The sequence below is a fragment of the Bufo gargarizans genome, chromosome 2 (genome assembly GCF_014858855.1).
Source record: "Bufo gargarizans isolate SCDJY-AF-19 chromosome 2, ASM1485885v1, whole genome shotgun sequence".
Classification (NCBI taxonomy): Eukaryota; Metazoa; Chordata; class Amphibia; order Anura; family Bufonidae; genus Bufo; species Bufo gargarizans.
Window position 1 is genome coordinate 42212344 of NC_058081.1, and position 21924 is coordinate 42234267.

The following is a 21924-nucleotide window of genomic DNA, read 5'->3' on the forward strand; positions in this document are numbered from 1 at the left end:
GTGTGTGCAACACGGATCGCAAAACACGTTCGTGTGCATGAGGCCTTAAAGGGGTTCTCGCCCCAATGACCTTTTATCATGTAGAGAAAGTTAATAGTAATGTATTGTGATTTTCCATTTTGCCTCCTTTGCTGCCTGGATACATTTTTCTATCACATTATACTCTTCTCGTTTCCATGGTTTCGACCATCCTGCCATCCAACAGTGGCGGTCGCACTTGCACACTATAGGAAAAAGCGTGGGCTGGGACCATGGGAGTATGTATAGGCTGGTACTTTTTCCTACAGTGTGCAAGCACGACCACCAACTGCCTGATTGTAGGGTGGTCGTGACACTGGATACAAGCAGTGTATAATGTGATGGAAAAATTAATCCAGCCAGCAAAGGAGACAATATGGACAGTCACAATACATTAGTAAGTGCCTTGTATTGTCTACATGATAAGTCACTTGACGTGAGAGAACCCCTTTAATTCTACTGCTTGGACAGTATTGAATTCAGTGGAGCCCTTTTAAGAAGTCGTCAGATAAGAGATATTTATGACATACACATGTCTGATCATTCGGGGTCACATGACCCCCACGCCTCTTGATTTAGACGCTAGTAGAGCTGGGCATGCCCATGCCTGCAGCTCTCTCCATTGTAGTCTATGGCATTTACATGTCGTCTTTGAGATTTTTGAGTTTAACCCTCTGTGCCCACATCCCGGTCTGTCCGCCTTTACAACCATTACTTCGAAAATAAGACCTGAAGCAATTTAGCAAATAGTCTTGAATACAAATCTGCCGTTTTTGTATGTACCGCTCTTATGCAGACCGATGTGTTTCCATGGTTACTGAATGCACACCCTATGTATTGTGATCCTGCAGTCATGTCTGTGTCGCGCTTTGTGCGGTAGATTAGCAGGAAGCAGGCGGCATGTGTACTGGGTACTTTTATATGGAGACTGACTGAACGGCTTCCTCTCCTGTCCTTCCAGGAACGTATATAAGGACTTGCGTCAGATAGAACTTGCCTGTGACTCCCAGGAGGATGTGGACAGCTGGAAGGCCTCTTTCCTCCGAGCCGGGGTCTATCCTGAAAAAGACCAGGTACAAGCCACAGATGACCTTGTAGTGGAGCCCTGGTCTCAAACTGTATTGGACCTGCAAGGGATGGTCTGATTGGGATCCTTAGTCATGGAACCATTAACTGAAACAGTATGGATGCACTGGGTAGTCATGTGACCTCTAGAGGAAGCAATATAGGTGCCCTGTGTAGTCATGTGACATTTAGAGGGAGTGGTATGGATGCACTATGTAGTCATGTGACATTTAGAGGGAGTGGTATGGATGCACTGGGTAGTCATGTGACATTTAGAGGGAGTGGTATGGATGCACTGGGTAGTCATGTGACCTCTAGAGGAAGCAATATAGGTGCCCTGTGTAGTCATGTGACATTTAGAGGGAGTGGTATGGATGCACTGGGTAGTCGGTGACATTTAGAGGGAGTGGTATGGATGCACTGGGTAGTCGGTGACATTTAGAGGGAGTGGTATGGATGCACTGGGTAGTCGGTGACATTTAGAGGGAGTGGTATGGATGCACTGGGTAGTCGGTGACATTTAGAAGGAGTGGTATGGATGCACTGGGTAGTCGGTGACATTTAGAGGGAGTGGTATGGATGCACTGGGTAGTCGGTGACATTTAGAGGGAGTGGTATGGATGCACTGGGTAGTCGGTGACATTTAGAGGGCGTGGTATGGATGCACTGGGTAGTCTGACATTTAGAGGGAGTGGTATGGATGCACTGGGTAGTCGGTGACATTTAGAGGGAGTGGTATGGATGCACTGGGTAGTCGGTGACATTTAGAGGGAGTGGTATGGATGCACTGGGTAGTCGGTGACATTTAGAGGGAGTGGTATGGATGCACTGGGTAGTCGGTGACATTTAGAGGGCGTGGTATGGATGCACTGGGTAGTCTGACATTTAGAGGGAGTGGTATGGATGCACTGGGTAGTCGGTGACATTTAGAGGGAGTGGTATGGGTGCACTGGGTAGTCTGTGACATTTAGAGGGAGTGGTATGGATGCACTGGGTACTCTGTGACATTTAGAGGGAGTGGTATGTGTGCACTGGGTAGTCGGTGACATTTAGAGGGCGTGGTATGGATGCACTGGGTAGTCGGTGACATTTAGAGGGCGTGGTATGGATGCACTGGGTAGTCTGTGACATTTAGAGGGAGTGGTATGTGTGCACTGGGTAGTCGGTGACATTTAGAGGGAGTGGTATGGGTGCACTGGGTAGTCGGTGACATTTAGAGGGAGTGGTATGGTGCACTGGGTAGTCTGTGACATTTAGAGGTAGTGGTATGGATGCACTGGGTACTCTGTGACATTTAGAGGGAGTGGTATGTGTGCACTGGGTAGTCTGTGACATTTAGAGGGAGTGGTATGGATGCACTATGTAGTCATGTGACATTTAGAGGGAGTGGTATGGATGCACTGGGTAGTCTGTGACATTTAGAGGGAGTGGTATGGATGCACTATGTAGTCATGTGACATTTAGAGGGAGTGCTATGTGTGCACTGGGTAGTCGGTGACATTTAGAGGGCGTGGTATGGGTGCACTGGGTAGTCGGTGACATTTAGAGGGAGTGGTATGGATGCACTGGGTAGTCGGTGACATTTAGAGGGAGTGGTATGGATGCACTGGGTAGTCGGTGACATTTAGAGGGAGTGGTATGGATGCACTGGGTAGTCGGTGACATTTAGAGGGAATGCTATGGATGCACTATGTAGTCGGTGACATTTAGAGGGAATGCTATGGATGCACTATGTAGTCATGTGACATTTAGAGGGAGTGCTATGGATGCACTATGTAGTCTGTGACATTTAGAGGGAGTGGTATGGATGCACTGGGTAGTCTGTGACATTTAGAGGGAGTGGTATGGATGCACTGGGTAGTCGGTGACATTTAGAGGGAGTGGTATGGATACACTATGTAGTCTGTGACATTTAGAGGGAGTGGTATGGATGCACTGGGTACTCTGTGACATTTAGAGGGAGTGGTATGGATGCACTATGTAGTCATGTGACATTTAGAGGGAGTGGTATGGATGCACTGGGTAGTCTGTGACATTTAGAGGGAGTGGTATGGATGCACTATGTAGTCATGTGACATTTAGAGGGAGTGCTATGGATGCACTATGTAGTCTGTGACATTTAGAGGGAGTGGTATGGATGCACTGGGTAGTCTGTGACATTTAGAGGGAGTGGTATGGATGCACTATGTAGTCATGTGACATTTAGAGGGAGTGCTATGTGTGCACTGGGTAGTCGGTGACATTTAGAGGGAGTGGTATGGATGCACTGGGTAGTCGGTGACATTTAGAGGGAGTGGTATGGATGCACTGGGTAGTCGGTGACATTTAGAGGGAGTGGTATGGATGCACTGGGTAGTCGGTGACATTTAGAGGGAATGCTATGGATGCACTATGTAGTCATGTGACATTTAGAGGGAGTGCTATGGATGCACTATGTAGTCTGTGACATTTAGAGGGAGTGGTATGGATGCACTGGGTAGTCTGTGACATTTAGAGGGAGTGGTATGGATGCACTGGGTAGTCGGTGACATTTAGAGGGAGTGCTATGGATGCACTGGGTAGTCGGTGACATTTAGAGGGCGTGGTATGGATGCACTGGGTAGTCGGTGACATTTAGAGGGAGTGGTATGGATGCACTGGGTAGTCGGTGACATTTAGAGGGAGTGGTATGGATGCACTGGGTAGTCGGTGACATTTAGAGGGAGTGGTATGGATGCACTATGTAGTCATGTGACATTTAGAGGGAGTGCTATGGATGCACTATGTAGTCTGTGACATTTAGAGGGAGTGGTATGGATGCACTGGGTAGTCTGTGACATTTAGAGGGAGTGGTATGGATGCACTGGGTAGTCGGTGACATTTAGAGGGAGTGGTATGGATACACTATGTAGTCTGTGACATTTAGAGGGCGTGGTATGGATGCACTGGGTAGTCGGTGACATTTAGAGGGAATGCTATGGATGCACTGGGTAGTCGGTGACATTTAGAGGGAGTGGTATGGATGCACTGGGTAGTCGGTGACATTTAGAGGGAGTGGTATGGATACACTATGTAGTCGGTGACATTTAGAGGGAGTGGTATGGATGCACTGGGTAGTCGGTGACATTTAGAGGGAGTGGTATGGATGCACTGGGTAGTCGGTGACATTTAGAGGGAGTGGTATGGATGCACTATGTAGTCATGTGACATTTAGAGGGAGTGCTATGGATGCACTGGGTAGTCTGTGACATTTAGAGGGAGTGGTATGGATGCACTGGGTAGTCTGTGACATTTAGAGGGAGTGGTATGGATGCACTGGGTAGTCTGTGACATTTAGAGGGAGTGGTATGGATGCACTATGTAGTCTGTGACATTTAGAGGGAGTGCTATGGATGCACTGGGTAGTCGGTGACATTTAGAGGGAGTGGTATGGATGCACTGGGTAGTCTGTGACATTTAGAGGGCGTGGTATGGATGCACTGGGTAGTCGGTGACATTTAGAGGGAGTGGTATGGATGCACTGGGTAGTCGGTGACATTTAGAGGGAGTGGTATGGATGCACTGGGTAGTCGGTGACATTTAGAGGGAGTGGTATGGATACACTATGTAGTCGGTGACATTTAGAGGGAGTGGTATGGATACACTATGTAGTCTGTGACATTTAGAGGGAGTGCTATGGATGCACTGGGTAGTCGGTGACATTTAGAGGGCGTGGTATGGATGCACTGGGTAGTCTGTGACATTTAGAGGGCGTGGTATGGATGCACTGGGTAGTCGGTGACATTTAGAGGGAGTGGTATGGATGCACTGGGTAGTCGGTGACATTTAGAGGGAGTGGTATGGATGCACTGGGTAGTCGGTGACATTTAGAGGGAGTGGTATGGATGCACTGGGTAGTCTGTGACATTTAGAGGGAGTGGTATGGATACACTATGTAGTCTGTGACATTTAGAGGGCGTGGTATGGATGCACTGGGTAGTCGGTGACATTTAGAGGGAGTGGTATGGATGCACTGGGTAGTCGGTGACATTTAGAGGGAGTGGTATGGATACACTATGTAGTCTGTGACATTTAGAGGGAGTGGTATGGATGCACTGGGTAGTCGGTGACATTTAGAGGGAGTGGTATGGATGCACTATGTAGTCTGTGACATTTAGAGGGAGTGCTATGGATGCACTGGGTAGTCTGTGACATTTAGAGGGCGTGGTATGGATGCACTGGGTAGTCTGTGACATTTAGAGGGAGTGGTATGGATGCACTATGTAGTCTGTGACATTTAGAGGGAGTGCTATGGATGCACTATGTAGTCATGTGACATTTAGAGGGAGTGCTATGGATGCACTGGGTAGTCGGTGACATTTAGAGGGAGTGGTATGGATGCACTATGTAGTCATGTGACATTTAGAGGGAGTGCTATGGATGCACTGGGTAGTCTGTGACATTTAGAGGGAGTGCTATGGATGCACTATGTAGTCATGTGACATTTAGAGGGAGTGGTATGGATGCACTGGGTAGTCGGTGACATTTAGAGGGAGTGCTATGGATGCACTATGTAGTCATGTGACATTTAGAGGGAGTGCTATGGATGCACTGGGTAGTCGGTGACATTTAGAGGGAGTGCTATGGATGCACTGGGTAGTCGGTGACATTTAGAGGGAGTGGTATGGGTGCACTGGGTTGTCATTAGATATAGTGTGTGATGTTTTGAGGGTTGTGAGGCACTACTGCAAATTTAGTATTTTTCTTCTTCTGACCCTCAGACAGAAAATGAAGATGAAGTCCAGGAAAACACGTTCTCCATGGACCCTCAGCTGGAAAGACAGGTGGAGACCATCCGAAACCTGGTGGACTCCTACATGGCAATTATCAATAAGTCCATCCGTGATCTTATGCCAAAGACCATAATGCACCTCATGATTAATAATGTGAGTTTCCGGTGTGCGCCGCTGACTCCTACCAGTCCTGTCGTGCACTTCCATGGCACGCTGGTCCGGGGCCCGGTCAGTGACCCAGGATTTAGTCATTTTCCTCTTTCCGTTTTTTTTTCTTCTGCAGACAAAAGACTTCATTCACTCGGAGCTGCTGGCGTTTCTGTACTCCTCCACTGACCAGAACAGCCTTATGGAGGAGTCTGCGGACCAGGCTCAGCGACGAGACGAAATGCTCAAGATGTACCATGCACTGAAGGAGTCTCTGAATATCATTGGTGACATTACCACTAGCACGATCACCACCCCTGTCCCTCCACCGGTGGACGACGCCTGGCTGCAGAACTCCAGCAGCGGACACAGGTCTGTGCCATAGGGTCATTTTCACATCTGTAGCCCTGTCCACTGTAAAGCGGCACCAAGGTTATTCCGTTTTCCTGTACGCTTTTTGTATTAAAGGAGCCACTTTCTAAAAAAAATTAATAAAAATCCTACACCCTAACCTTGTGGGCACTAGCCAAGGAAATACCTGAGCGCCCTGGTTCATGGGGCCCATGGATCCAGTCTGTAAACAGCGAATGTCACGCACTTGTCACGTGATTTACCCCCCGGATAGGTCATCAGTATCTGATCATTGGGGGTCCGACACCCGGGACGCCCGCCGATCAGCTGTTTGAGAAGGTACTGGTGCTCCCAGCTTTTCCTAGGCCACGTGATGTGACGTTTATCGGTCACGCGGCCTAGGAGCAGCTCAGCCCCATACAATGTACGGCGCTGTGCTTGGTGAGCTGCGAGAGGTCTGTGGCGCTCACAGGAGCACCGCTGCTTTCTCGTGCTTTTTTCCATTGGGGGACACAGACCATGGGTATAGCTTAGAGGTATTAGTAGGAGGGACACTATGCAAATTCTAGATGGGGACACAGGTCGGCATGGCGCCTTCCTGGTCCCCCGTGGAGTGCCCGCCGCCGTCTTTGGGACGTTGCCTGGCTGCCTCCATTTCCCCCCAAGAAGATAAGTGGACCCGGGCTCGACCTGTTAGCTCCGGCATCCCACCAGCTGCTGGGACGCCTGCTGCCTACCCTCCTCCAGAGCACTGTTCTCCTGGATTGGAGTCAGAAGTCTGAAGAGGCGCATCCCTGCTGGTCTGGACATCGAGGGAGCATGCTGAGCAGATAAGTGTTGCCCAATCCCTCCCCCTCCCTCTGTGTCTATTTGTCTGTGGCTACCTGGGTGAACTTGAAGAAGGATCCTGATGGGGCACTTTCTTCATTTTGGCACTGGAGTACTGGCATCTCTTCCCCCTTAAACTGTGGGCTTCAGCGCTTCTCTCGTCGGGCCTTGGCTGCTGCGCTCCCTCAGCGCCCGCCGGCAGGCCGCTCCTCCACGTGGTGTTTGTTTAAATCACGCGCGCGCTTATTTCCGCGCGCGTGCGCTTATTTTCGTGCATATTTTCGCGCGTGCGCTTATTTTCGCGCTTATTTTCGCGCGTGCGCTTATTTTCGCGCGTGCGCTTATTTTCGCGCGTGCGCTTATTTTCGCGCATATTTTCGCGCGTGCGCTTATTTTCGCGCATATTTTCGCGCGCGCGCATATTTTCGCGCGCGCGCTTATTTTTTGCGCGCTTTTTTCGCGCCATAATGACGCGTTCGGGGAGGCGGAGCCTCGGCATGCCGCTCTGACTCTCCTTACACCGGAGACTCTGTTTGCTCATGGCCGTGCAGCTCCTCATCACTCTACTCCGTTTTGTGCCAGGCAAGCTGGTAGCTCAGTGGTACTGCTGCTGCTGCCCCATGTCCAGGCTTTCTGAGTTCAAAGCCCCTTTCAGCCTTCAAAAATTGTTTATATTATTCTAGATGGGGACACAGGTCGGCATGGCGCCTTCCTGGTCCCCCGTGGAATGCCCGCTGCCGTCCTTGGACGCTGCCTGGCTGCCTCCATTGCCCCCCAAAGAAGACAAGTGGATCCGGGCTCGACCTGCAGCTCCGGTATCCCACCAGCTACTGGGTCTCCTGCTGCCACCCTCCACCAGAACACTGCACTCCTGGACAAGGAGTCAGACGCCTGAAGAGGTGCATCCCTGCTGGTCCTGGAGTCGAGGGAGAAGTTCTGCAGGAGAAGTTCTGCAGGAGCAGATAAGTATTACCTGCATCCCTGCCTTACCCCCCTCCTCCACCCCTCCTCCACGTCCCTGGGGGCCTGCGGTCCCCGCTTGGGCATCTGCCATGTCCGGCGCGGCCGCTAAATTGGTCTTAGTCGCCAAGGCAACCATGTCCTTTAATCCTGTGGCGCTAACGACTCCATCTCTCTCAGTGGTCCCCACAGTGGGTGACTGACTACGAAGAGGCAGCGTGAGCGGCAGCATCCCACCTCGGATGTCTCCGTCTCTCCACCCCCCTCACCTCGCCGGTGGCGCTTGCGGACTGCTCTTCCCCCTCCCTAGGGAGAGTAATCCGAAGGAGAATTATCCGGCTCGAACGAGCCAGGTCCTTTTTGGACTATAGGGCATTTTCAAATCCTGTGACGCCAACCACCTCTCTAAGTGGTTTTCCACAGAAGACGCCCGACTACTAACAGGGAGCGTGAGCAGCAGCATCCCTCCTCGGATGGCTCTGGCTCTCCCCCCCCCCCCCCCCCCCTCGTCTAGAGGCGCGTTCGGGCGACTCTCCCCTCCCTTAGGGAGCGCAAGTCTGAAGGAGAATTTCCGGCTCTGATTAGGTCATGGAGCGGGACCCCTCGCCTAAGCTCTCCACCAGGGTGGCTGACTTAGTGGTGACTGTCCGAGACACCTTTATTCTCCAAGGGGATTCTCCTCCTTCCACTGGTCAGGAGTTCCCCCTTTTTCCGTCCAGGCAGTCGGAGACTACCATGTTCCCGGTCCATGAGGGATTTTTCCGCGGTCATGTCCAGGGCCTGGGGTGGTCTTAATAAGGTTCTCGACCACCCAGCGCATGAATATACTTTCCTTTCCCTGCTGACGGCGAGGAGAGGTGTCTCCTCCCCCTAAGGTGGATCCTCCGGTGGCCGGATTAGCCAATTATGTGGCCCTTCCTGTCTTAGTCAGTTCCTCTTTCCAGGATGCTGTAGACAGACGCATAGACTCTCTTCCAGGTCCCTTTTTTCGCTGGCAGCGCGTCCCTGTGACCTACCTTTCACTCAGCAGGGGTAGCCAGTGCTCTCTCGGTGTGGTTACAACACCACCACCAGGAACTGGCGGTACGAGATGCGGCTACTAACACACTGGAGTTGGTTCTCCAGATGTCTCAGGCTTCTAAGATTCTTTGCGAAGCTTCTAGGGACATTGTTTCCCTCTTTGCCCGCAGGTTGGCCATCTCTGTCACTCAGCGCGAAGAGATTTGATTGAAGGTGTGGGATGCTGACGCCTCCACCAAGCGTCCCCTTGCTAATCTCCCCTTTGGGGTTTCCAGACCTTATGGGGATCAGCTGGACGAGTTCATCTCTGCATGCCTTTTGCCGTTTCTCATCTGGTAGGCCGTCGCCTGCTTCCTCCGCCGGGGGTCTCAGGTCGCCCGCAAAGAGCCCTTCCTTTGCACCAGCCTTCCCGGCACTAGAGGGCCCAGTCAGCCCGCCCTGCTGCTCCTAGGCCTATCACATGTCCCGATTGCGGAATCCCACCATCGATTCCTGCGCTTCGCCATTATGGGTCGACACTGTCAGTTTGTCGCCCTTCCTTCGGGTTGGCGACCACCCCGCGGGTCCTTGCCACGGTCCTGGACCGCTCATGGCGCTTCTTCGTACCAGGGGCATTCCTTTGCTGCCCTATCGGGACGATATCCGGATAGAGGCCCCCCTCTCTACCGCAGACCACGGACAGCGTCCGGTTCACTGTTCAGACCCTGGAACGGTTCGGCTGGCTGGTAACTTTCCCAAACTCCTGCCTCTTCCCGTCCCAGAGGCTCTCCTTCCGGAGGGTGATTTTGGACACCTCGGCTGCCTAAGTATTCTACCAGCCTTCAAGTCCTCCCAGGTCCAGGGGGCAGTGTCGCATCTGCTGCGCTCCCCGTGCCTCTCCATTCGGGAATACTTGCAGGTCCTGGGTCTTATGGTAGCCTCTTTCGAGGCCTTCCATATGCCCAGTTTCACACTCGCCTGGCGCAACAGGAGATCCTTTACCTTTCAGCGGGTTCGGGCAGCTCTCCCTTGGTGGCTGTTCCCAAAGAACCTGAGGTCGGGGAGTTCCTTTCTCGCATTCTCCTGGACGATCGCCGCCACCGATGCCAGCATCCTGGGTTGGGGGGGCGTTTTCCAGTCTCGCACGGTTCAAGGAATTTGGTCGGCGGCAGAGTCTCGCCTTCCAATCAACTTTCTGGAACTGAGGGCGATTTTTTCCGCTCTCTCTCTCCTATTGGACCTCTCTCCTTGCGGGCCTCCCAGTGCGGGTTCAAACGGGCAATGCCGCGGCCGTGGCCTATATCGACCATCAGGGCGGGACCCGCAGCCGGATGGTGATGCAGGAGGTGAAGAGAATTCTGACGTGGGCGGAGACGCACGTTCCGGTGTTGTCAGCAGTTTGCATTCCAGGAGTGGACAACTGGACAGCGGACTTTCTAAGCCACAACACGGTGGATCCAAGCGGGTGGTCTCTGCATCCAGAAGGGTTCGAGGAAATCTGCCACAGATGGGACCGTCCGGATGTGGACTTAATGGCGTCCGGGTTCAACAACAAGATCCCAGTGGTCCTGGCTCGCGCCCGGGATCCGGGGGCGTACGGATGGATGCGCAGGTGTCTCCGTGGCAGGACTTCAGCCTCCTCTGTTTTCCTCTCCTACCAAAGGGTCTACGCCAGTTCGAGGCGGAAGGGACTCCGACCGTTCTCATCACCCCAGAGTGGCCTCGCCGCGCGTGGTTTTTTCGGACGTGGCTCGGTTGCTGGCGGACGCCCCATGGCCTCTTCCCGCCGGACAGGACCTACTGTCTCAGGGCCCGTTCTTCCACCGGAATTTGCGGTCTCTTCGTTTACCGGCGTGACTGTTGAAACCGCCATCCTGATAAAGATGGGGTTCTCGGATTCAGTGGTTAGGACCATGATCAGTCCGGGGAAGTCTTCTTCCTCCCGGATTTACTATCGTACCTGGATGGCCTTCCTATCCTTTTTTGAGGGTTCGGGGTTCCCTCCCCTTCGGTTTTCCATCTTGACGGTACTGTCTTTTCTTCAGTCTGGGCTTGTGCAGGGACTGTCGCTTAGTTCCCTGTAAGGTCAGGTTTCGGCGCGGGCCGTCAGAGGTCCCTTGCTCTTAAGGGTCCGGTGGTGACCTTTCTTCGGGGGTGGCGCATTCGGTTCCCCGTATGTTCCCCCTTTGTCTCCTTGGGATCTCAATTTGGTTCTGCGCGCTCTGCAGTCGGCCCCCTTCGAGCCTTTGAGGAGGGTCTCTCTGACTGTTCTCATCTGGACTTCCTTGTGACCATAGCTTCTGATACAGCTATATAGCGTAGTGATTAAAGTTCTGGGCTATTATGCAGTGGCTGTGAGTTCACGTCCCATCACGAGCTTTTAAGTCAGACTGGTGTCGGAGCTGGCCGCTCTTTCCTGTCAGGAGCCTTTCTGGTTTTCCACCAGGATTAAGTTGTGCTCCGTCCAGTCCCCTTCTTTTTGCCCAGGGTGGTCTCTCCCTTCCGCCTTGATGAGGATCTTGTCCTGCCTTCCTTTTGTCCTTCTCCGGCTAACCCCAAGGAATGCACTCTGCATTCCCTGGATGTTGTACGGGTCCTGGAGGTGTGTCTCGCGGCTACTGCTTCCGTCCGCCGTTCTTGGCGCTCTGGATCTGCTTGGCTATTTCCGCGGCTTGTCACGCTTGTGGTGGAGTTCCCCCGGCTAGAATTGCCGCTCACTCCATTGGGGCGGAGGGGGCTTTCTGGGCAAGACGCAGTCGTGCCTCTGCGTCTCAGCTGCGTACGGCGGCCACCTGGTCGTCCTTGCAAACCTTTGCAAATTTTTGTCAGTTGCATTCACTGGCTTCGGCTGATGCGGCTTTGGCCGCAGGGTTTTGCAGGCTGTGGTTCCTGTTTGACCGTTGGGGCGTTCCTCCTGGCGGTGCTGGTATTTTTTCCCACCCCATGGACTGCTTTTGGACGTCCCATGGTCTGTGTCCCCCAATGGAAAAAAGCACGAGAAAAGGAGATTTTTGTGAAACTCACCTGTAAAATCTTTTTCTCGTCTTTTCCATTGGGGGACACAGCTCCCACCCATTATTCCTGTTGCAGGAGGGGTCTTTAGTTCAGTTTTTCTGTTTCTGGTTGGACCTTATGGCTTGGTCCGATGGTTTCCATGATTTTTTCTTGCTCCTTCTCCTACTGCTTGTGCAACGCCTGAGTTCCTCCTGGTGGAGTCTGGGGGTATAGCCCGAGGAGGAGGAGCTCTTTCATTTGCATAGTGTCCCTCCTACTAATACCTCTAAGCTATACCCATGGTCTGTGTCCCCCAATGGAAAAGACGAGAAAAAGATTTTACAGGTGAGTTTCACAAAAATCTCCTTTTCTCAAACAGCTGGTCAGTGGGGGTCCGGGTGTCGGGCCCCCACCGATCAGATACTCATGACCAATTCAGAGAATAGGTCATCAGTTAAAAGTATTTTTCCAAGATTTGAAGGTTTTCAAGATCCCTGCTTGCTGTCATTGTTAAAATCCAGCGGGTAAAAATCTTCCCTGGTCACATGATGGAGGCCCAGGTGCTAGGCCTGTTATAGCAGAGCTCTGATAACTGCTGTAAGTGCACCCTGTGGTCAGCCTCCCGGGGGTAAACTATGAAGGTTCCTATTGATTGACAGCAAGCAGAGGTCTTGAAAACCCATGAGGAATTAATGCAACAACAAAAAACTCCAAAACGTATAAACTTGTATGTGACCTTTTTATACTTTCTGTATTGATTCCTGACTGTTTTTCAAGATCTCTGCTTGCTGTCAGGCTATCAGGCTGCTTTACTTATTGAGTAGTTTTGCAAATGTTTTACTCTTCTTGTAGGAATCTTAAAGGGGTTCTGAGTCTGGAGGGTCAGGGGACTGGGGTTGGTGCAAAGTAAAGAAGAAAAAAAGCCTCCCCTGTTAGCGTTGTGCAGTGTCAGGTCCTGGCTGGACTGGAAGCGTGACGTGTCCACTTGCTAGTCCCAGATGCCAGCCACTGGCCTCAGCAGTGACCGGTGCACAGGGGCGGCCTGGGAACTTACAGAAGCTCAGGAGAAAAGAGGGCCACTTTTAAGATTATGTTGTAGGCGGGTCTAAATTGACAGGAGGCGGGGCAGCACAAGTAGGCGGGGTCAGTAATACCATTAAGCAGCACAAAAACCCATCTAGCAGAACCAAATGCCACAGTGCAGATCGATAGGCTGCCCCAGAAGCTGTCACTCCCCGGTGGTCATCAATGGCTGCCATGTTCTGTGAGATCTGGCCCACAGCAGCACGCCTGGACTTCCCCAAGTAATGACCGCTATAGCGCCCCCCAGTGGCCAAGGAAAGGAGAAAAAATAAATTACCCGAGTCCCATACCAAGTCACCATCTCTGCTGCTGCCTCATAGACAGCCATACAGTTGAACTAAGGAGGGCATCTGCAGCCACTGACCGGGTACATAAGTACTTGATGCTCCCAGTATTTATTACTGCTGAGGGTATCATATCACTACGAACCAGGTGATCGGTAGAGGGGAGGGTGTGGGCAGCCTTCTGGGCATTGGCCCACCTGGAAGTTTCCCTGTGGGGTCCATGGGCAGTCAGCCCCTGCTTGACCGCTGAGCCACATGTAGATGGCCCGTTGCACTGAGAATCGGCAGAGAGGGCACCCTGCTGCTAGACCCGGCTTGTGGCAGGCGAGTCTTTTTTTATATTTCTTTACTGTGCACTAGGCCGGGCCCCTGACCCTTGCTTCCTGGTCTCTGAGAACTCCTTAAAGGTGCAGCATGTTCTGGAAACTCGCACTTACCTTATCTTTGCATTTCTTTTTTTTTTTTTTCCAGTCCAAATGTGCAGAGGAGACCGGCTACCAACATCTTGCCTCCAAGCCGCCCGCCTGCGGTGAGGGGCCCAACTCCTGGGCCCCCACTCATCCCTATACCTGCAGGAGGCGCTGCGTATCCACCTATCCCATCCCGCCCTGGTTCTGTGGCTCCTTTCCCTGCTGCTAACAATGACCCATTCTCTGCACCTCCACAGATCCCAAACCGGCCAGCTCGTATACCCCCTGGTGTACCTCCCGGTGTGCCCAGGTAAGGAGCACCCCTCTGTTTTGCAGACTGGTAATGCATGAGCTATGGACAATGTGAAGCTTAGGCACTGAGCTCATTGCAGTGTTGTATCTCTGTACATGAATGATCTGCACAAAGCAACCACTCATGATCCATAGTGAATCTCCGAGTTCCGTGGTTCCCCCTTCTATGAGCACATGTATGCTACATGTATTCTGTTCTGTGGATCTTGGGGGTTCATGTTGGATACCCTGAATGATTTCTGCCTAATATACAGTATTCATCACTCTGTCTCCATTACCTGACATAGAGATATAACCTAAATACAGTAGTCACTGTGTACATACATGACTTATCCTGTATTGATCCTGAGTTGCATCCTGCATTATACCCCAGAGCTGCACTCACTATTCTGCTGGTGCAGTCACTGTGTACATACATGACTTATCCTGTATTGATCCTGAGTTACATCCTGTATTATACTCCAGAGCTGCACTCACTATTCTGCTGGTAGTCACTGTGTACATACATGACTTATCCTGTATTGATCCTGAGTTACATCCTGTATTATATTCCAGAGCTGCACTCACTATTCTGCTGGTGCAGTCACTGTGTACAATACATGACTTATCCTGTATTGATCCTGAGTTGCATCCTGCATTATACCCCAGAGCTGCACTCACTATTCTGCTGGTGCAGTCACTGTGTACATACATTACATTACTTATCCTGTACTGATCCTGAGTTACATCCTGCATTATACCCCAGAGCTGCACTCACTATTCTGCTGGTGCAGTCACTGTGTACATACATGACTTATCCTGTATTGATCCTGAGTTACATCCTGTATTATACTCCAGAGCTGCACTCGCTATTCTGCTGGTGCAGTCACTATGTACATACATTATTCTGTACTGATCCTGAGTTACATCCAGTATTATACTCCAGAGCTGCACTCACTATTCTGCTGGTAGTCACTGTGTACATACATGACTTATCCTGTATTGATCCTGAGTTACATCCTGTATTATATTCCAGAGCTGCACTCACTATTCTGCTGGTGCAGTCACTGTGTACAATACATTACTTATCCTGTACTGATCCTGAGTTGCATCCTGTATTATACTCCAGAGCTGCACTCACTATTCTGCTGGTGCAGTCACTGTGTACATACATTACATTACTTATCCTGTACTGATCCTGAGTTACATCCTGCATTATACTCCAGAGCTGCACTCACTATTCTGCTGGTGGAGTCACTGTGTACATACATTACTTATCCTGTACTGATCCTGAGTTGCATCCTGTATTATACTCCAGAGCTGCACTCACTATTCTGCTGGTGGAGTCACTGTGTACATATATTACTTATCCTATACTGATCCTGAGTTACATCCTGTATTATACTCCAGAGCTGCACTCACTATTCTGCTGGTGCAGTCACTGTGTACATACATTACATTACTTATCCTGTACTGATCCTGAGTTACATCCTGCATTATACTCCAGAGCTGCACTCACTATTCTGCTGGTGGAGTCACTGTGTACATACATTACTTATCCTGTACTGATCCTGAGTTACATCCTGTATTATACTCCAGAGCTGCACTCACTATTCTGCTGGTGGAGTCACTGTGTACATATATTACTTATCCTATACTGATCCTGAGTTACATCCTGTATTATACTCCAGAGCTGCACTCACTATTCTGCTGGTGGAGTCACTGTGTACATACATTACTTATCCTGCTTGTCTGAGCTCCTGTAATACAGGAAAACATTTTTATTACAACAGATCCAGAGTTTGCATAGGGGGCTTTGTGCAGTTATTGATTTGACAGGGAATGCTGCTCTGCTTGCTGTCAGTGAATAAGAACATTCTTTGGTCTGACCGTACCTACCCCTTTAACATGGACAATGTATCTGATGATTCATGTACAGAGACCTGCAGTGTCTACGTGATCTCTGAAGCTGATCTGTTGATATGTGACTTCCGCACCGTAACCATCTTTCTCTCTTTCTGTCACTTCCCTATCGCCTCACCTTTTTTTATTTTTCGCTCCTTTTTTTTCTTCCTTTTTGCAGCCGGAGACCTCCCGCCGCCCCAAATCGTCCCACCATAATCCGACCAGCAGAGCCCTCCTTACTAGACTAAGCCTCGGGAGGGGGCGATTAGAGCAAAGTTTTTCTGCCATTGCAATCCTTGTTTGGGAGAGGGGATTTATGCGCAGGGTGTTGGTCTCCATTATCACAGATGCCGTGCCACCCGGGTGCCGAATCTGTCCTCGCTCTCGTCACCACTGCCGCTAGGAATAAACTTTATACACCTCCACGTGATCCGCATAGAGCGAATGACTGTGTGTGCAGGCGGCTGCAGGTTCGATGGCGGCCATTCAGTATTTCCTTTACCATCAGTGATCTGCCATCTGTAGCTCTTTCAGCCCCAACAGCGAGAGCGCCACTGGTGGCAGCCCACTGCATTGCAAGGGTTCAGTGAGAAGCGGAGTCTGTTTCTGTCTGTAGTCAGATCAGTGAACTACAGCGTTAAATTTGGTGTCGAGCGGAAAAAGTGTGACGTTAATGGGGGGGGGGGGGGGGGAAGACTGCTTAAAAGGCATCTGTCAGCAGTTTTTTTTACCTCTGACAATGGCTGACCTGTTACATGTGTCCTTGGCAGCTTAAGGCACCTGTGTTGGTCCCATGTTCATATTTTCATTGCTGGGAAAAATGATGTTTTACTATGTGCAATGGGGGCGTTGCCGTTGCACCTAGAGGCTCTGCCCTCTGTACCTGCCTCACAGTCTGCATTTTGACAGGGCCAGGCAGTGTAAAAGTCATCACACCTGGCTGTGTCAGGAGCGGAGCCTTTAGGTGTAATGGTAACGCCCCCGTTGCTCCTAGAGGCTCATTTTCATATAGTAAAACATAGTTTCTCTCAACAATGCGGGCACATATGTACATGGGACCAACACAGATGCCTTCAGCTGCCAATCGCACATGTAACAGGTCAGCCAGTGTCATAGGGACAAAACTGCTGACAGATCCCCTTTAGCATCCACAGTGTGTAATATATATATATGTGACCGCCGGTAAGTCCCGGTTTTAACACCCCTCTCCCCCTATTCCAAGCACGGGATATACTGATCTATGCTCATGAGATGAGTGTACAGTTTTTGGATCTTTAAAAAAAAATTGCATTCATTTTCATATATATTTAACAGTCTCTATAAAAAACCTATATCCTGTGAAGATTTTTTATTTTTTCTTTCCTCCAGAATTTAGAGTTGAATTCTCTATAAATCAGTGCCTTGTATACTGTACGGGTGTGAGGGGTAGAGGAGAAGGGCGAGTTCAGAATCATCCGCCACCATGAAGATGATGGTGTCTAGACTTTGCAAACTGCTTGGAACTGGGGCAGGATCTGCTGGTGCAGCTTTGGGCGGCATATCATAGCAGCGGGGGGGATGAACAACGTAAAAAATGAAAATCATATAGTACATGCCAATCTCTTTCTAAATAAATTTAAAAAAAAAGCTAGAACCAGCCCTGTACGTCACATGGGACCAGCGATCTGCCCATGTATTGCTCCATTTGTTCCACTACATTTATTTCAAGCTGACAGCTCAGGGGGCATGTCCTTTCTGCTGCATCTGGTGGCAGTTGAAAGAATTGAGCATGTGCGTCCACCTCCGTGAGCTGGACAGAGAAATTAGTGAAAGAGCACTGAATCTGCTAAAGCAAGGAATAAGATGAAGATGAACCCCAACTACCCGTCAATTGGCTCTAGTGAGGATAAGTGTCTAAAAGGTGCTGCTTATCTCCTGGTCTAGTTCCTATAGATGGACCGTACAGGAACCTGACCTCATGCCTTCATCTATCATTGCTAGACATGGCTCCGAGCACCCTTGTACCCCAGCACGGCCATTAAGAGGGGCGGTAAGAGCACTGTCCATGCACTTAAAGGAAAGTTCTGGTGATCCACGGTTACTCCATCTTGGAACGTGCCCCTCACCTGCACAGTGTAAAGATCTTTAGGCTGCCTGTTTTCCCTGTTACGGTATAGTTTCTACAGTGCAGCAGCTAATGGCAGTGCCTTCCTGTGACAACTAAGCTCCGCCCACTACATAAGTCGTCAGAAAGTCGGAATATTCGTTTTAACTGTTCTTGGGCCGATGGGGGTGACAAATTAACGTGCACAGGCAACTGCACGTCCCTGCTCCCTGAGTACAAGCAGTTTGTACAGTCACACACCAGCCCCTCCAGCAGACCTGTCAGCTGAACACATGGGGGTTTGGGCTATGACTTGGGCTGTCCAGTACCAGAGGCTGCTGGAGTGGAGGTCAGTGATGCTACTGGACGGGCCGAGCACTGCCGCCACCTGCAGGGGAGGTTCTGATCCAGTCCGTGTCTCACCAGAGATAGAGGAAGCGCCCTGGACTCTGAGTCTTTATATAGTTGTAAAGGAGCCGCTGGTTTGTTACCCCCGAGAAGAACTGTGTACAACTTACCTCCCTGATTCTGTACCTTATTAATAAACTAAAATAAAGGGAACTTTATCCTCCTGGTGGTCGGTGATTTTCACTTCTGTGTCTCCTTACTATGGGTGTATTTATTCTCATGTGTTTCATGTGGCTATTACTATATCACATACCAACAATTACTCCTCCTATATCTCCTGCTATTACTCCATATAACCTCTCCTATATCTCCTCCTATTACTCCATATAACCTCTCCTACAGTATATCTCCTATTACTCCATATAACCTCTCCTATATCTCCTCCTATTATTCCATATATCCTCTCCTATATCTCCTCCTATTACTCCATATAACCTCTCCTATATCTCCTCCTATTATTCCATATATCCTCTCCTATATCTCCTCCTATTACTTTATATAACCTCTCCTATATCTCCTCCTATTACTCCATATAACCTCTCCTATATCTCCTCCTATTATTCCATATATCCTCTCCTATATCTCCTCCTATTACTCCATATAACCTCTCCTATATCTCCTCCTATTACTCCATATAACCTCTCCTATATCTCCTCCTATTATTCCATATATCCTCTCCTATATCTCCTCCTATTACTCCATATATCCTCTCCTATATCTCCTCCTATTATTCCATATAACCTCTCCTGTATCTCCTCCTATTACTCCATATAACCTCTCCTATATCTCCTCCTATTACTCCATATAACCTCTCCTACAGTATATCTCCTATTACTCCATATAACCTCTCCTATATCTCCTCCTATTATTCCATATATCCTCTCCTATATCTCCTCCTATTACTCCATATAACCTCTCCTATATCTCCTCCTATTATTCCATATATCCTCTCCTATATCTCCTCCTATTACTCCATATAACCTCTCCTATATCTCCTCCTATTACTCCATATATCCTCTCCTATATCTCCTCCTATTACTCCATATAACCTCTCCTATATCTCCTCCTATTATTCCATATATCCTCTCCTATATCTCCTCCTATTACTCCATATATCCTCTCCTATATCTCCTCCTATTATTCCATATAACCTCTCCTGTATCTCCTCCTATTACTCCATATAACCTCTCCTATATCTCCTCCTATTACTCCATATAACCTCTCCTACAGTATATCTCCTCCTATTACTCCATATAACCTCCCCCATATCTCCTCCTATTACTCCATATAACCTCTCCTATTACTTCATATAACCTCCCCTATATCTCCTCCTATTACTCCATACAACCTCTCCTATTACTCCATACAACCTCTCCTATTACTCCATATAACCTCCCCTATATCTCCTCCTATTACTCCATATAACCTCCCCTATATCTCCTCCTATTACTCCATATAACCTCCCCTATATCTCCTCCTATTACTCCATATAACCTCCCCTATATCTCCTCCTATTACTCCATATAACCTCCCCTATATCTCCTCCTATTACTCCATATAACCTCCCCTATATCTCCTCCTATTACTCCATATAACCTCTCCTATATCTCCTCCTATTACTCCATATAACCTCTCCTACAGTATATCTCCTCCTATTACTCCATATAACCTCCCCTATATCTCCTCCTATTACTCCATATAACCTCTCCTACAGTATATCTCCTCCTATTACTCCATATAACCTCTCCTACAGTATATCTCCTCCTATTACTCCATATAACCTCTCCTATATCTCCTCCTATTACTCCATATAACCTCTCCTATATCTCCTCCTATTACTCCATATAACCTCTCCTATATCTCCTCCTATTACTCCATACAACCTCTCCTATTACTCCATATAACCTCCCCTATATCTCCTCCTATTACTCCATATAACCTCTCCTATATCTCCTCCTATTACTCAATACAACCTCTCCTATATCTCCTCCTATTACTCCATATAACCTCTCCTATATCTCCTCCTATTACTCCATACAACCTCTCCTATTACTCCATATAACCTCCCCTATATCTCTTCCTATTACTCCATATAACCTCTCCTATATCTCCTCCTATTACTCCATATAACCTCCCCTATATCTCCTCCTATTACTCCATATAACCTCTCCTATATCTCCTCCTATTACTCCATATAACCTCTCCTATATCTCCTCCTATTACTCCATATAACCTCTCCTATATCTCCTCCTATTACTCAATATAACCTCTCCTATATCTCCTCCTATTACTCAATACAACCTCTCCTATATCTTCTCCTATTACTCCATATATCTCCTCTTGTTACTCCATACAACCTCTCCTATTACTCCATATAACCTCTCTCCTGTATGTCTCCCTCTATACAATCTCTCTACTGTATATGTCTCCCTATTACTCCATATAACCTCTCTACTGTATTACTCCATGTGACCCCCTCCTCATAGCACTATTTTTTCCAGGTGTTTACTATTGGTGACCTATCGCCAGGATCAGTCATCAGTATCGGAGGTGGATACCTGGGACCCCTGCCGATCAGCTGTCTGCGGCCTCCTTGCAGCTTGTATAGTGGATGTGCTTGGTATGGCTGCTCAGCCCATTGACTTGACTAGGACTAGTCTTAGTAAGCCTTGGCGGTCCCAACCCTGCAGTGATCAATAAAGGAAATAAACTTCGGCACTCAAGATTTGTTTGAAGTATTGTGCTTATTTTTATGCAAAGCATATTAAAACCAAAAAAAACAAAACACTTCAAACAAATCTTAAGGAGTGCCAAAGTTTATTTCCTTTCTTGACTAGGACGAGGCCATTATTGTTGACGTATCCTGAAATTACACCTCACCAGTTCAGCGTAGTCTATAACCTATATGAACGTTGCATTTATAGCTACTCTCTGGGCATGAGCTGATGCTTTGTCCACGTTTCCCCCCCCCCCCCCCCCCCCCGCTCCATACCACCAGCAGGGGGCACTTCTGTACACGGTGTCTTGATGCAGATCAATCCTGCATTTTCTTTCTCTGCGGGAAGTGCCATAGACATGAGTTATTTCCTGCACAGATTCCTTGTGAAATTGCGCTCTGTGAAAATCATTGCCCAAGAGCTGACAGTGCAGGCTTTGTAAGAGGCCTTCAGCGAGACGTGAATTTCCTTATCCGTCCAAACCCATGTTCACGTCATGTATGGCAGCAAGGGTCAGGATGTGAAGTCTTACAATGTCCCTTAGACGACACTGCACATCTAGCTACCTCTATCCATGAAAGGTGATTGTCGGATGCCCTAGATTCACCTATAGGGAGGGTAAGTCCTTTC

The 21924-nt window shown here is 49.2% G+C and overlaps 1 protein-coding gene across 8 annotated transcripts in view; it reads left to right on the plus strand.

Annotated features, from left to right (window-relative positions):
* DNM2 (dynamin 2) overlaps positions 1 to 21924 on the plus strand; it is a 71337-nt gene that overhangs the window by 45600 nt on the left and 3813 nt on the right. For 4 of the 8 annotated variants that reach the window (XM_044278816.1, XM_044278818.1, XM_044278819.1 and 1 more), the window contains 5 exons: positions 980 to 1091; positions 5823 to 5987; positions 6118 to 6353; positions 13952 to 14200; positions 21079 to 21292. In XM_044278816.1, the coding sequence (XP_044134751.1) occupies positions 980 to 1091; positions 5823 to 5987; positions 6118 to 6353; positions 13952 to 14200; positions 21079 to 21277 (961 nt within the window). In that variant the 3' untranslated portion in view covers positions 21278 to 21292. Of the gene's footprint in view, positions 1 to 979; positions 1092 to 5822; positions 5988 to 6117; positions 6354 to 13951; positions 14201 to 16264; positions 18741 to 21078; positions 21293 to 21924 lie in introns of those variants that run through there. The other 4 variants (XM_044278821.1, XM_044278822.1, XM_044278824.1 and 1 more) reach the window with 2 other exon arrangements.